The 13072-nt window shown below is 41.3% G+C and overlaps 1 protein-coding gene across 3 annotated transcripts in view; it reads right to left on the bottom strand.

Annotated features, from left to right (window-relative positions):
* The window catches only part of fnip1 (folliculin interacting protein 1), a 33586-nt gene that overhangs the window by 19665 nt on the left and 849 nt on the right, over positions 1 to 13072 (bottom strand). For 2 of the 3 annotated variants that reach the window (XM_070555826.1, XM_070555828.1), the window contains exons 2-3: positions 2029 to 2158; positions 15 to 152 (exon numbers count right to left, since the gene is read on the bottom strand). In XM_070555826.1, coding sequence (XP_070411927.1) covers positions 15 to 152; positions 2029 to 2158 — 268 coding nt within the window. Of the gene's footprint in view, positions 1 to 14; positions 153 to 2028; positions 2159 to 5049; positions 5177 to 13072 lie in introns of those variants that run through there. The other variant, XM_070555827.1, reaches the window with a different exon arrangement.

The raw sequence follows: 13072 nt of genomic DNA, 5'->3' as shown, positions 1-13072 counted from the left end.
GGGTGTTGCTTTACCTGGAAGCGGAGGCCCTGATCCTTGGATTCTCTGGCATCAGAGGCACACGACGAGGAGCTGTCCAGGGAACTGCTGCTGCCTCGTGTCGGACGGAGGTGGCAGCATTTCCCAAACATCTTCACCTGGGTATCAGCGCTCTTCAAGTCACAGACAAAGATTATTTCAGATAACCTAAAAGCTCATTTGACTCTGAAATATGCACTAAAATTACTTTAAAAATAAAACATATATATAGTGCATATTAGTTTTCAAAAACGTTCCATAAATACATTTACTGCTCCAAAGTGAGCATATATTGACAGCTTCATTTGTCATGGGGAAAATGACATGAAGTCAAACTGTGTGGGTCATAAAACACAGAAACCTAATCCAGAGGCACTTGGGTAAACAGCTAACTGACAGCAATGTGAGCTCAATCAGCCAGAGTCATGTGCCTTCTTTACTTGGCAGCCTATTCAGGAGGAATGCATTGGGGAGGGTGTGTGTGTGTGTGTGTGTGTGTGTGTGTGCGTGCGTGCGTGCGTGCGTGCGTGCGCGTGTGTTTTCAGCTCAGCTGAAACCACTGTAGCAACCAGAATGAGGGGAGACAAAAGGAAGAGAATTGTTGCTTCATCCTCTAAAGATGCAATCACCACCTGATTAAAAAAATGTGTGCACGTTTTTCTGTTTGTGCAGACGGACGAGTTTATGGCGCCGAGTTTGAGCATGGGTGTGTGTGTTTGCTGCAGTGCAGTGTGAGGAATATACACAGAGTCCAGCAGCATGTGACAGCAAGTCATATGACTCCTGGAGAACTCGTGACTGAGCAGCGCTGCAATCACTCCCTGCTTATCTCCCTCTCCTCTGCCTCTAAACTCCACACCCCTCTCTAATTCCTATAAGACGTCTCTTTTCTCCACTTATTCACCTTTACTTTTATTCTCCAACCCTTTCCTGACATTATATTTTCCCCCAAACTTCACCACCTGGACATCTTCATTTCTGATCCATTCTGACCCTTGTTTAATAATCATCTGTAGCTTGATCCCTCATTTTCTCTACGTGCTTTGAACGTTCAAGCCGTTGATCTAAAATTCATTCCAATGAGCTGACAAAAACAGTCATGTGATAAAACTCACAAAGCAGCTGGCAAACCACTAGCACTGCAGATGCATCAAAATAATGAACAGCCTATCGTGTAACACGTATAATTAAGGCTTTAATGCACAGATTTTCCTTTTTTTTTAAGTGTTTCCTTTAAACAAAATGTGAAACTACATGTGACGACAGTGTTATTTACATGTGACGCTTCAGTAGTTTAAAGAAAATCAGGTGAAATTTTTAAGCAAGTATTCCAATTTCAATGCCGGGGAGGCAGAAGTTAAACGAGAAGCTCGAGAAGCAAAGAAAAGAACAAAAGTACGTAGAAATTTAAATGGGCAGTGAAGGAAAAAAGACCAAGAAACAGAAATCTACACAATCAAGTACCATGATAAAATAAAAATTTAAAAGGTCACATTTTGAAATGACACCAGAACAGAGAGAGATTAGGATCATCGAGGAAAAGAGAGAGATGAATAATAACGACGGTGAGTGAGTGACACGCCCATCATGTGAGGATGAAAGAATGCTGCTTACACACGGGCGGTCAGCTGAGGCTATTATTACTGGAGATAAGAGCACCAGAACAAACCGGTCGAGGTTAGCTGGCAACATGCCGCTGGCTTACATGTTAAACAAGTTGTGCAGATTTTAAAAAGGCCAGCGATGGTGACAGTGTGTCCTCATTTGCAGGGAAAATCAAATGAAGGCACTGATGAAGAGATGTGATAAAAAGTGACATTTTAAAAAGCTTTTTTTATGTTTTTGCATGTATCCTGATAGCAAATAAGGGTTATCGTCAGTCACATGCACACGGTCTGGTTGACATGTACTACAGAGTGTATAAGAGAGACCATAGGTTAATCAAAGCAATCATGCAAGGGCTTTTAGAGGACCAAAAATACACAAACGCCAAGTAAACATGTGACTCACGGTGATGGGGGTTTCCTCCGTGCCCTTTTTCTTGGCATTGGAGTCGAAGAGGACATTTCTGCCACGCCTCTCACAGTCCTGGTACACTATCAGTCTAATCTGACTGGGCTCCAGCTGGGGAAGTGGCCAGCTAAAGGGGAGGAATGGTGGACACAAGAGAAAAAAAATCAAGATGGAAGTTAAGTGGATAAAAACAGGAAAATGCAATCAGGACCACTGAGAATCATTACACATGCCAAGCATGTGGGGACATGTAAACTGGATGAACTTGCAAGCTAGTGAGAAACACGGTTACAGCTGGACTGGGCATGGCAGAGGCTGCAGATTCATGCCACAGCTGCCATTCATCCATCTCATTCCCCAGCCAGTAGAGAGGCACAAAGCGCTATAAAAGCCACCTCCTCAGAGATAGTCAACGCGGAAATCGAGTGGAGTTGAGTCACCAATAAAACTTTCTCAAGTGTTGAAAGGATTATTCACCGCCAAACCCAAAGAGTGACTAATGGTCATGAGGTTGCTTTCAATGGTCAGATGACAGAAACAAAAACTTTAATACAGTTAGCTCTGTACCATAGACTGTACATACTCTGTACCCATAGAAACGTGTACTGTAAAAAGTTACTTACTGTGGATACATGGCCCCTTATTAACTACACATGACTTTTCTTTTTTGAGGAACTCAGTCATCTGGGTGATTTATTAGGGGCTATAAAGCTGACTGGTGATTGGACAAACTTGATGATGGTCAAGGGTTTACATCTGAACAAAAAGATGGATGGGTCAGGCAGATGGACGCATGATGGGCACTAAATATAGTTTTAGTATTGGGAACAGAGTGTGAGTCTTAACAGAACTGCTCAGAGTCAATGTGAGGGGAGAGGTGGAATGGGAACACTTAAGTCTGTTTGGCTCATCAGCAAAATACCCACAATCTACAGCATCACTCCAATTGTTGGCCAACGAGCGCAGACAAGACATGAAATTCCTGCCAATGGTAGTTTGTTTTCACAAGAGGTGGTTCATGTGCATCCGCTCTATGCATGGACCAAACATCGTTGTCAAAATATCACGCGTTCTTGCAGGTGAAATGATTTAGGAAGGAAACCAGCAAAAGAACATGAGTCATTTGCAGCAAACTGGACTAATTTCCACGTTACGTCTCCTTTAACATTAAAATCCCACGCAAGAAACATTTTAATTAAACTGATTATTTGCTTTTTTGCGTAAAAATAAATAAATAAATAAAGAATAACGGGACCGTATTCGACCACAGCCCAACATTAAGATTACACATTTTCACTCTGTATTTGTTGTGAATACAGCAGAATGACTTCTCTGCCTTTCTCAGACACACGTTTATCTTATGTCTCTAGAAACAAGGCACCCATCTGTCCCCGAGGCTCCAATGGTTGTTGTTCATCTACCCCAAATAAACCACAACATTTGGAAAATTCAAGTTTAAAATCAGCTAAGTGGTGGACTGGCCACGCAGCTTTTCCGTGGGTTAGGGTTACGGAGCAGTTTTGGACGTTTCAGCTCTTTCCTTCCCTTTGTTGCAAATTCAAGATGTTGACATTTTCTCTGCAGTATAACCGATAAACTTTCCGTTAAATAGTTCCTCTTGTGTCATGTGTTGTTCCCATATTGATGTCTGGGGTTTTCTCTGGAATGTGGTTATTGGAAGTTAATGTTTGACCGTCTTCCACAACCCAAACCCACCCTTGGTTTTCTTGGCTCGTATCCGAGGGAAGACCTCTTACCCAGTCGGAGTACTTCACGTGTGACGTAACGCCTCTCTGGCTTACGTAATGGGCTCAAATTGCATTATATGGAGCTGAGCCGATATCAATCTTGTTGATTTGGGTGCAAGACTGCACAGACTGTTGTTTAAGTCTGTCACATGCATCCTTGCAGTTGGACTACAGCGTCTCATGGGTGATTTATTCATGAATTAGGTGCCTGTTGCATTGTGTGTAGCCACTGTTTGTTGTATGAGCACACACGTCATGGATCAGGCCATCTTACCAAAACCTTAAACTTTCAACATCATAAAAAAAAGTTTTAAACAATAAACGAATTCCAACACTGCTCATAATTAAAAGGAACCTATTTATAACTAAGCCACAACCACCTACGCCTGTTTCCCTATGAAACCAAAGAACTGTGTAAACTTTGGTGCTGCTTTCGTTTCAAGCACATCTATAAAAAATGCTAAATGAGAAGATTAAGGATGACGGAAAACCCACGAGACAAAATCTAAAAAAAAAAATGTTTGATTTTTTTTAGATGACATTACAAGAAAATTGGGGGAAATGCAGAATTAAGCACAGATGCTCTGAAAAGGTAAGAAAAAGCAAAGTTCTATAAAGAAAACAAAATGTGAAAGAAAAACAAGTGTGATAGAAAATGGTGGATGTATTAGTGAGCTTGTGACAGTCACAGCATTGATAAACAGAAGAGGGTCATTCATAAAAGCAGTGCTTTACTTTGTGACTGCTAAAAACCCGTACTAGTCTGACTTCAATAACCGATAGTGACTCAAAGTCATGAGGTATTGGTTTCCTGGAACAAACTGTTGCTTAAAACACAAACAAAACTAATCCTTTCAAATTTTACATCATAAAAGTAAAATTAAATAAAATCCAATCAGGACTGTGATTTCTTTTATTTATCCACCACCTTCCAACTGGACATCAAACATAACCTGGATGGTATTTAAAGTGCAGAATCATTGCTCTCAATTCCACCCAAACAATGTGCTAAAACCTAAAACAATGCTTCCTTAAAATCCTCATAAGCCACACAATCACAACCGACAGAATTAACTTTGTCCATCACTCTGTTGCTGACAAACTAAACTCCTACTTTCTCTTTTCCAAATGGTTAAAAAGACCGAGGCGGTCAACACTCGGGCTAAAACAAAGTGAATCTAAGAAAACAAAGCATGCCCTCAAACACTCCCCAACATCACCATGACAACTCAGATGCACACAAGCCAGGGTAAATGTCACCAACTCCTACCTGAGCATCATTGTGTGTGTGCGGGTCTTTCCCCAGCCCTTTCCCACTCTCCTTCTCCTCTGCCAGCCACAGCAGGGTCTAAGAATAGTGGTGAACTAAATTCACACAACAACATGAGACTATCAGGTGATCACAGCAACACTGTGTGTGTGCTGGACAGTACAGAGGCAGCAGCAGCAGCAGCAGTGAGTCTGGACTGCTGACAGCCAGATAAGAGAGAGCTGGAGGGGATTTGTTTGTGTGTCATTTCTTAATCCCACTCTTTTTGTTCCTCTCTAGCTTCAGTTCTCTCATCACTTTCTTTCCATCTTTTGGCATCAGTAAATGTAAAATAACCTAACAATTCATAAAAAAAATTTTAATAACTGCTTTTGATATTTTTTCCATTTAACAACAAAAAAATATCTTCAAAAGGCTCAATAAAAGTAGACAAAACTATGTGCAATGCTTCACATTTTAACTGGTGCAAAACATAATAATGTTCATGTTGTAACAAAATGACAAATTAATGCCAGTTCTGTTCCTTATTACTTCATTTTTTTTCTCTTGACTTTGAAAATTTGAACTGATGGTACTTTTGTATCGGCAGCACTGCTACAATGTAAACAATGGACCTTCTTTGTTGTATCAGAGCAATCTAGTTTCCTAGACTGTTGTGAGTCTGACATCACCCTATCTGACCTCAAAGACCCCTCTGCCTCTCAAATGCAACTGGAACATCTGTGCATGCATGCGTGTGTGTGTGTGTGTGTGTGTGTGTGTGTGTGTGTGTGTGTGTGTGTGTGTGTGTGTGTGTGTGTGTGTGTGTGTGTGTGTGTGTGTGTGTGTGTGTGTGTGTGTGTGTGTGTGTGTGTGTGTGTGTGTGTGTGAGTGAATGCAATAAAAAAGGGTCAATACAAACTTCAATAAAAAGTTTCTTTTCTTTATCTGATAACTTCCAACTAGAGTCATCCCAACCAATCACAAACACAGACCCTGGCACGCTCTGTCACCAAGACAGCTATGCGACTTAAACAAGATGTTGCAGCAAAGAGAGGTGGAGGAAACTGTTACCAAAAAAGGTTACAGTACTTCACCAGAGTGGTAATATTTTCATTTTTACAAGTGGCTGGTCTGTGTGTCTCCGGAGGCAGCAGACAGGCACCGGATAGCCAAGAGGGGTGCAGCAGTGGCAGTTGCCGAGGCAAAATCTCTGGCGTGGGAGGAGTTTGGTGAAGCCATGGAGAAAGACCATCGATCGGCTCCAAAGAGGTTCTGGCAAACTGTCCGGCGCCTCAGGAGAGAAAGGCAGCAACTCGCTTACACTGTTTACAGTGGGGATGGGGAGCTGCTGACGTCAACTGGGGCTATAGTCGGACGGTGGAAGGAATACTTTGAGGAGCTCCTCAATCCCACCTACACGCATTCCGAGGAGAAACCAGAGCCGGGAGACCTGGGGATGGACTGTCCAATCTTGGGGGCAGAAGTTGCGGAGGTAGTCAAACAACTACACAGCGAAGGAGCCCCGGGGGTGGATGAGGTTTGTCCTGGGTATCTCAAGGCTATGGATGTTGTAGGGCTGTCGTGTTGCACACGTCTCTGCAAAATTGCGTGGTCATTGGGGGCAGTTCCTGTGGAGTGGCAGACCGGGGTGGTGGTCCCCATCTTTAAGAAGGATGACCCTGAAGGTATGTTCCAACTATAGGGGGTCACACTCCTCAGCCTCCCTGGAAAGGTGTACTCCAAGGTACTGGAGAGGAGGGTCCTATCGATAGTTCAATCTCAGATTGAGGAGGAGCAATGTAGTTTTCGTCCTGGCCGTGGAACTGTGGACCAGCTCTATACCCTTGCAAGGGTGATGGAGGGGGCATGGGAGTTTCCCCAACCAATCCACATGTGTTTTATGGATTTGGAGAAGGCTTATGACTGTGTCCCCAGGGGCACCTTGTGGGGGACGCTCCAGGAGTATGGGGTGGGTGGCTTTCTGTTAAGGGCCATTCAGTCCCTTTACCAGAGGAGCGTGAGTTTGGTCCACATAGCCGTGGAAGTGAAGCGGCTGGGATGAGGATCAGCACCTCCAAATCTGAGACCATGGTTCTCGACCGGAAAAGGGTGGCTTGCCAACTCCGGGTCGGGAGAGAGGTCCTACCTCAAGTGGAGGAGTTTAAGTATCTTGGGGTCTTGTTCACGAGTGAGGGTAGGAGGGATCGGGAGATCGACAGGCGGATTGGTTCAGCGTCTGCAGTGATGAGGACGCTGAGCCGATCTGTCGTGGTGAAGAGGGAGCTGAGCCAGAAAGCCAGGCTCTCAATTTACCGGTCGATCTACGTCCCAATCCTCACCTATGGTCATGAGCTTTGGGTAATGACCGAAAGAACGAAATCACGGATACAATCGGCCGAAAGGAGTTTCCTCCGTAGGGTGGCCGGGCTCAGCCTTAGAGATAGGGTGAGGAGCTCGGACATTCGGGAGGGACTCGGAGTAGAACCGCTGCTCCTCCAGATCGAAAGGAGTCAGTTGAGGTGGTTTGGGCATCTGGTCAGGATGCCTCCTGGACGCCTCCCTGGGGAGGTGTTTCGGGCATGTCCTGCCGGCAGGAGGCCGCCGGGTCGACCCAGGACACGTTGGAGAGGTTACATCTCCAATCTGATCCGGGAACGCCTTGGGGTCCTGCCGGAGGAGCTGGTGGAGGTGGCCGGGGAGAGGACGGTCTGGAGCTCCCTAGTTGGGATGCTGCCCCCACGACCCGGACCCGGATAAGAGGAGGAAGACAACGACGACAAGTCTGAAACAAAAAATGTAGTTTGCTAAACTTGCTGAGAATTGATAAAAACCAGGTTTGGTAACACAACCAACTTGTTTTGTCTGGAGTAATGGCATAAAATGGCCAGGGCTGCACTTAAAATGTGTTTTCTACATTTTTCAATAATTATTGATATCGATCAAAATGATCAGCCCTCATTCTGATGCAGCAAGCCCAGCCTTCTGTGAGGGAGTGTGTGTTGTACATTATTACTTTAGAGCCTGTTCTGCACAGACTTCATGTTTTTTTTAACCATCTAATACTATAAGCTATATTATGTGACAAATGCATAAACATGCAAATCTGTATCTTACAAAAAGTGAATGCAAAGAAGTTGAAAAGGTAGTTTCTTCAATTAAATGTTATCCTGATCCTTTTTAAGGGAAAAACAAACATTTTCAGATTCAACCCTTCAACTCAAACCATGTACTGTGTCCTGTAGTTAAAAAAATTCTAATTATCTGAAGACCTAATTTGGAAAAAGTCAAATTTATTTTTATTTATAGCTAAAGAAGTCAAACAGTAGAAAATAATGACTGATAAATTAATGTCATTAAGTTCCCACTAAACACAATACCATTCAAGCTAAATAATGGCCTTAATTTTAGTTTGAAAGCTCCTGACGTGACTGTTCCCATGTGATGATAAATTAAGAACTTCTGCAATTCAGCAATCATATGACAAGGAAGTAAGTTACTTCAAAAGGTTACTGTACACACACAGCTATGTTGAACTTTTATTAGCGAATGCATTTCTTGGTTAATATCTTAAGTCTGTATACTTCAGGTACACAGGTAGACCGTGAATAACAGACAAACAAACAATATTTGTAATTTAAAAATAACATTAAGTGTACATTTAAAAAAAAGCTATTTGAATACTAATTAAGTTTGATGCACAAGTATTCCTTTACCTCTTACTCCGTTATTCATAACCCAGTACGTATATATACACTTTGTTAAATCCTGTGTGACAACTTCTGAAGCAGAAATGTGACAGCGCGGGGGTGATGGGACTGTTGACAGTAACAAGTGCATGATGGTGTCTAACAAAATAACATGAACAAATATGAGCTAAACAGACAGATGGGTAAGTCAGAAGGTTTCTAAAAGAACTTCAAGCTCTTGCCATCATAAAAACATTAATTTATCTTCTGTAACCGCTTCCTCCGGTACAAGTCGGGTCCATGGTGTACCCATTTCCAGCAATTGTGACTAGGACATTCATATTTTAAATCATTTCTATTTGTTTCTTTGAAAACCGAACAGATAACACTTAAAACCTAGGTTTTATCTAGTTTTATCTCCTGTCATGTCCCTTTTCTTTTGCTTATCACTCATCAAAGACTGAAAGTAGGCCAATTAGCTGACGTGTCACGAGTTTCCCAACAGACAGGTTGTTCATGGTGGTTTTCTTAGAACACTCGATGACACACAGACTGTGTCTGCTCTATGCTGTTTATGTTTATTTGCCGATTTTCACACAAACAACCCGATCATCAGTATGTTAGGGCTGTGAAGCAGCTCGAAAACATTGACATTGTGGGATGGATAAACATCACCTGAGCTAGAAAAATAAAAATAAAAGCATGGCATAACTCAACCGAGAACAAAAGAGGATGTTAAATACGTTTAAAAATGTAAAACATTAGGAAAGCTTATATATTCACCAATTTACTGTAACATGTTTCAAATGGGAACAAAAAAGAAAGAATAAAACTATAGACTGAAACAAAATTTAGCTTGGTGTGTTTTCAAATTTTTATGCATTTCATTTTTTGAAAGGCCTTAAAACCACCAACAAACCAGGTTAACGAAGAGCTAATATAGTAAAGGAAGCACTTAAATTATTATTGTAACAATGTAAGAACAGACGTGTATTCAAATGTGATTCATCTGAACGGTTTCTTAAACCTTTATCTTTACTGTGACCTGTGCAGTTCTCACAAGTTTCAGTTAAGCCATTAAAATAGTCGTGATAGGAAGCTGGTGACAGCCGTTGTCTTTACAGAACCATGGCAGATCTGCAAATGCATGTAATAAAAAGCTGCAATTCAAACATTCATTTATGACCTTAAAAGCTTGTAAAGGTATATGTCGGTGACTCATTCTGGGGAAAAAGGGATGCCACCAAGAGAAAAATGTAGCTGCATTGACAAGTGAACAGCAAGAAATGAAGAGTATTCATGCATATGGATACAAAATCTGACAGGATATCCTGACAAAATACACATGAGATTAAAGGGTTAAAATACAATGGTCACATAAAGTGGAGCAGGCTTACATCCCATAATCTGAATAATCACCGATACATGGATGTATCATTCATCAACAGACACAGGTGTCTCTCGTATTCTCAGACTCTGCAGTGAGTGGACAAGCAGCCATGTGATCGTTCCACAACCTTGACTGCCTGAGATTGATGCAAGCCTCACATGACACACTATGTTACGAAACTATGATTTCAAACGTGTCAAACAGGAACCAGAGACACGGCTTCTTGTCAAACTTCAGAAAGAAGATAGAGCCTAGGTAAAATAGATCCAGTTAAAAAGAGCAAATACTAATGTATACATTCTTTTATGTGGGGTTACGATCAGGGTTAAATAAATATTTACTAACTTAGTGTATAAAGGATATTTACAGGGTTGAAAAACGATTAAACTTATTAACCTTACTTTTCAGTGATGTTCAAAAAAAAATCCAGTTTAGCTTGTCTGACTAAAGTTATTTATTCATACGTATGTGTGGCTTGGATCAAGAAGAAAGTTTCCCCAGCAAGCTGTCAGATCAGGCACCGAGTGTGGAGAAAGCTCCTGGCAGAGCCAGAGGATCTGGGTGTAATGTACACTATGCTGCCAGTGGTCAGCTGATGCAGCCAGAGAAAGAGGAGAGGCTTTTTAGGCTTTCCTCCAAGCGTCAGCCAACCTGCTGCCCTCGCTGGTATTCTGAACGCCTCTGACGGTGTTCTGGCGGGTGGCAAATTGTACACGCCAACACGGATGCAAAACAAACCCTTTTTGTTTTGAATTATTTTTGTCAATTATTAATATTAGCTGCAGAGGCTGTATAAAATATACATTTACACAAATCTGATTAGATTTGTCTGAGATCTGCATGAAAATAACAACAGAGTAACATCTCTAGGACACTTTTCTTAAAAGGCCTCGATTAAAATAGACCGTGTCGTCTACGTGTCCTCTCCAACCACATCTCCTAACAGATTTCCCCCCTGGAGAGCCGCTTGGTGCTTGATGAATGGAGAGCTTATGCCAGAGGTATGAAGAGCACAGCTGACCACTGAGTTAACAGAAACGCCTGCTGACTGTCTGTTTGCTCTAGGACTGATGCCAGCCACCTCCACCCTCCCTTCAGCCCACACACACAGCCTTTACATCAGTGGGTGCAGGGCACCTTTACAGCTGCAGAAATGTTATGACACAACATTGGTCAACGTGCAAGAAGCACCGCAAAGGAGGTGCACTTTTTGGATATAAATATATATCCAAAATAACATGAAAAGATGGCAGCAACATCTTTCAAAATGAAAAGGCATTTGCAACTCTAAAGTCCGTTCTCCTTGGTAGCATACCTGACCCTGAACATACAAATGTGCAAATTAACTGAGTTTCCTAGTATTACGCTAACCTTCTCAAAGATGCATGGTTCTACCACATTAACTATTACCTCAATAAATACTTATACAGCTTAGTACTGGTCTTAGATATTCTTCATTTCATATGCAGCATGCGCATGTATTCTGCTCTCATTAAACACCTTTGTCCCCCAAAGTATCATCGTTTAATTGAATGTAATTAACAGGAATAAAATAAATGGGTTAGGCCTGAAAAATATCACAAGAACTCAAACATTTGCTTACAATTACTTGAGACAATGCCACTGCAAATCGGTGAAATGGCAAAAGAAAGCATGTAAATAACAGATTAATATAACCATAAAATTAGGGCTTTTGTTTAATTATATATTCATTAAAAAATTCTGGCTAAAAAGACATTTTTTAATGATATGTACATTGGCATACATTCATTGTTTGATTAGACAGGTAGAAATGACAAAAGTCAAATGGAAAATATTATTTGACATGATTACCCAAATCATCTGCAATTTGTGTATTTATTGAGATAGAAGCAAAGGAAGTAGTCTTTTTTGCAGGTTTAAACACCTTCAGAGGCAGAGAGGTTTATTAATTATTATTATTATTATTAAGGTGCCTGCTGCTCTGCCAGTGGGCGGGTCCCTTTTCAAATAACATTATTATTAATAACAATATAATAATGTATTGTTCTTTTTGATTTGGCTGCTTTTTAACCGAGGGCGGCATTAGGCCCGGCTACTTGGGCTGAAGCCCCGGATGTTTTATGAAAAGCCCCTGATCTAAATCGCGGAAGTAACATGCAGTACCAAAGTCCAACAGAGAGGGAGCAGCTGGCAGTAGTTTGTATACAGCCTGCCTGAGCCTCCACTACTGAAGAAAAAGCCCTTCAGCAGCCGGCTTCTTCTAGTCTGCCTGAAACGCATGTGTGAAGATGGACATAAGGACGTTTTTTAGACCAAAAGTACAACGACAGAACCCCAGCTTTGATGAGACTGGTGTTGACTCAGGTTTGTGAGTCTTATTTGAAAATATTTGTTGTGCTGCTGGTTTGCCTAAAGTTAGCTTATCAGGTAAAGTTGTTGGAGAAAGAAAGGGAATATTTACTATCATCTCACACTAACCATTAACAGGAACAATACTCTGCCCTGAATATGCTTAATAAGTAGCTTCAGATTAAAAATTATGTGGTACAAGACAAATATATATGTTGACTAGTGCGTGTCATGTGTGTGCGTGTGTGTGTGTGTGTGTGCGTGTGTGTGTGTGTGTGTGTGTGTGTGTTAAGCCCCGGATCTTCTTCAGTCCTAAATCTGCCCCTGTTTTTAACTAAAATCAGTGGTCTCTAAAAAGATTAAAAACATGTATTTCAGGGAAAAAATACAAATGTTCAAACTGTTATTTTTAACTGCCTGTTTATTAAACTGAAAAAAAAAGCCAAAAATGTTCATCAAAGCAGTTCTTTTATCTAATTTTAGGGCTAAAATAATGGAAACATTGTGATTCCAGGCAATAATAAATATAATGAAAGCACTTCAAACTCGAAATTATATTTTTTACAAAATTACTTTGGAAATGAAACGTGTGTGAGAAGCAATATTTAATTTTCCTTTAAAATATACATAACGT

This window comes from Nothobranchius furzeri, chromosome 10, assembly GCF_043380555.1.
Source record: "Nothobranchius furzeri strain GRZ-AD chromosome 10, NfurGRZ-RIMD1, whole genome shotgun sequence".
NCBI classification, from domain to species: Eukaryota; Metazoa; Chordata; class Actinopteri; order Cyprinodontiformes; family Nothobranchiidae; genus Nothobranchius; species Nothobranchius furzeri.
This window is presented reverse-complemented; position numbering and strand designations above follow the sequence as displayed.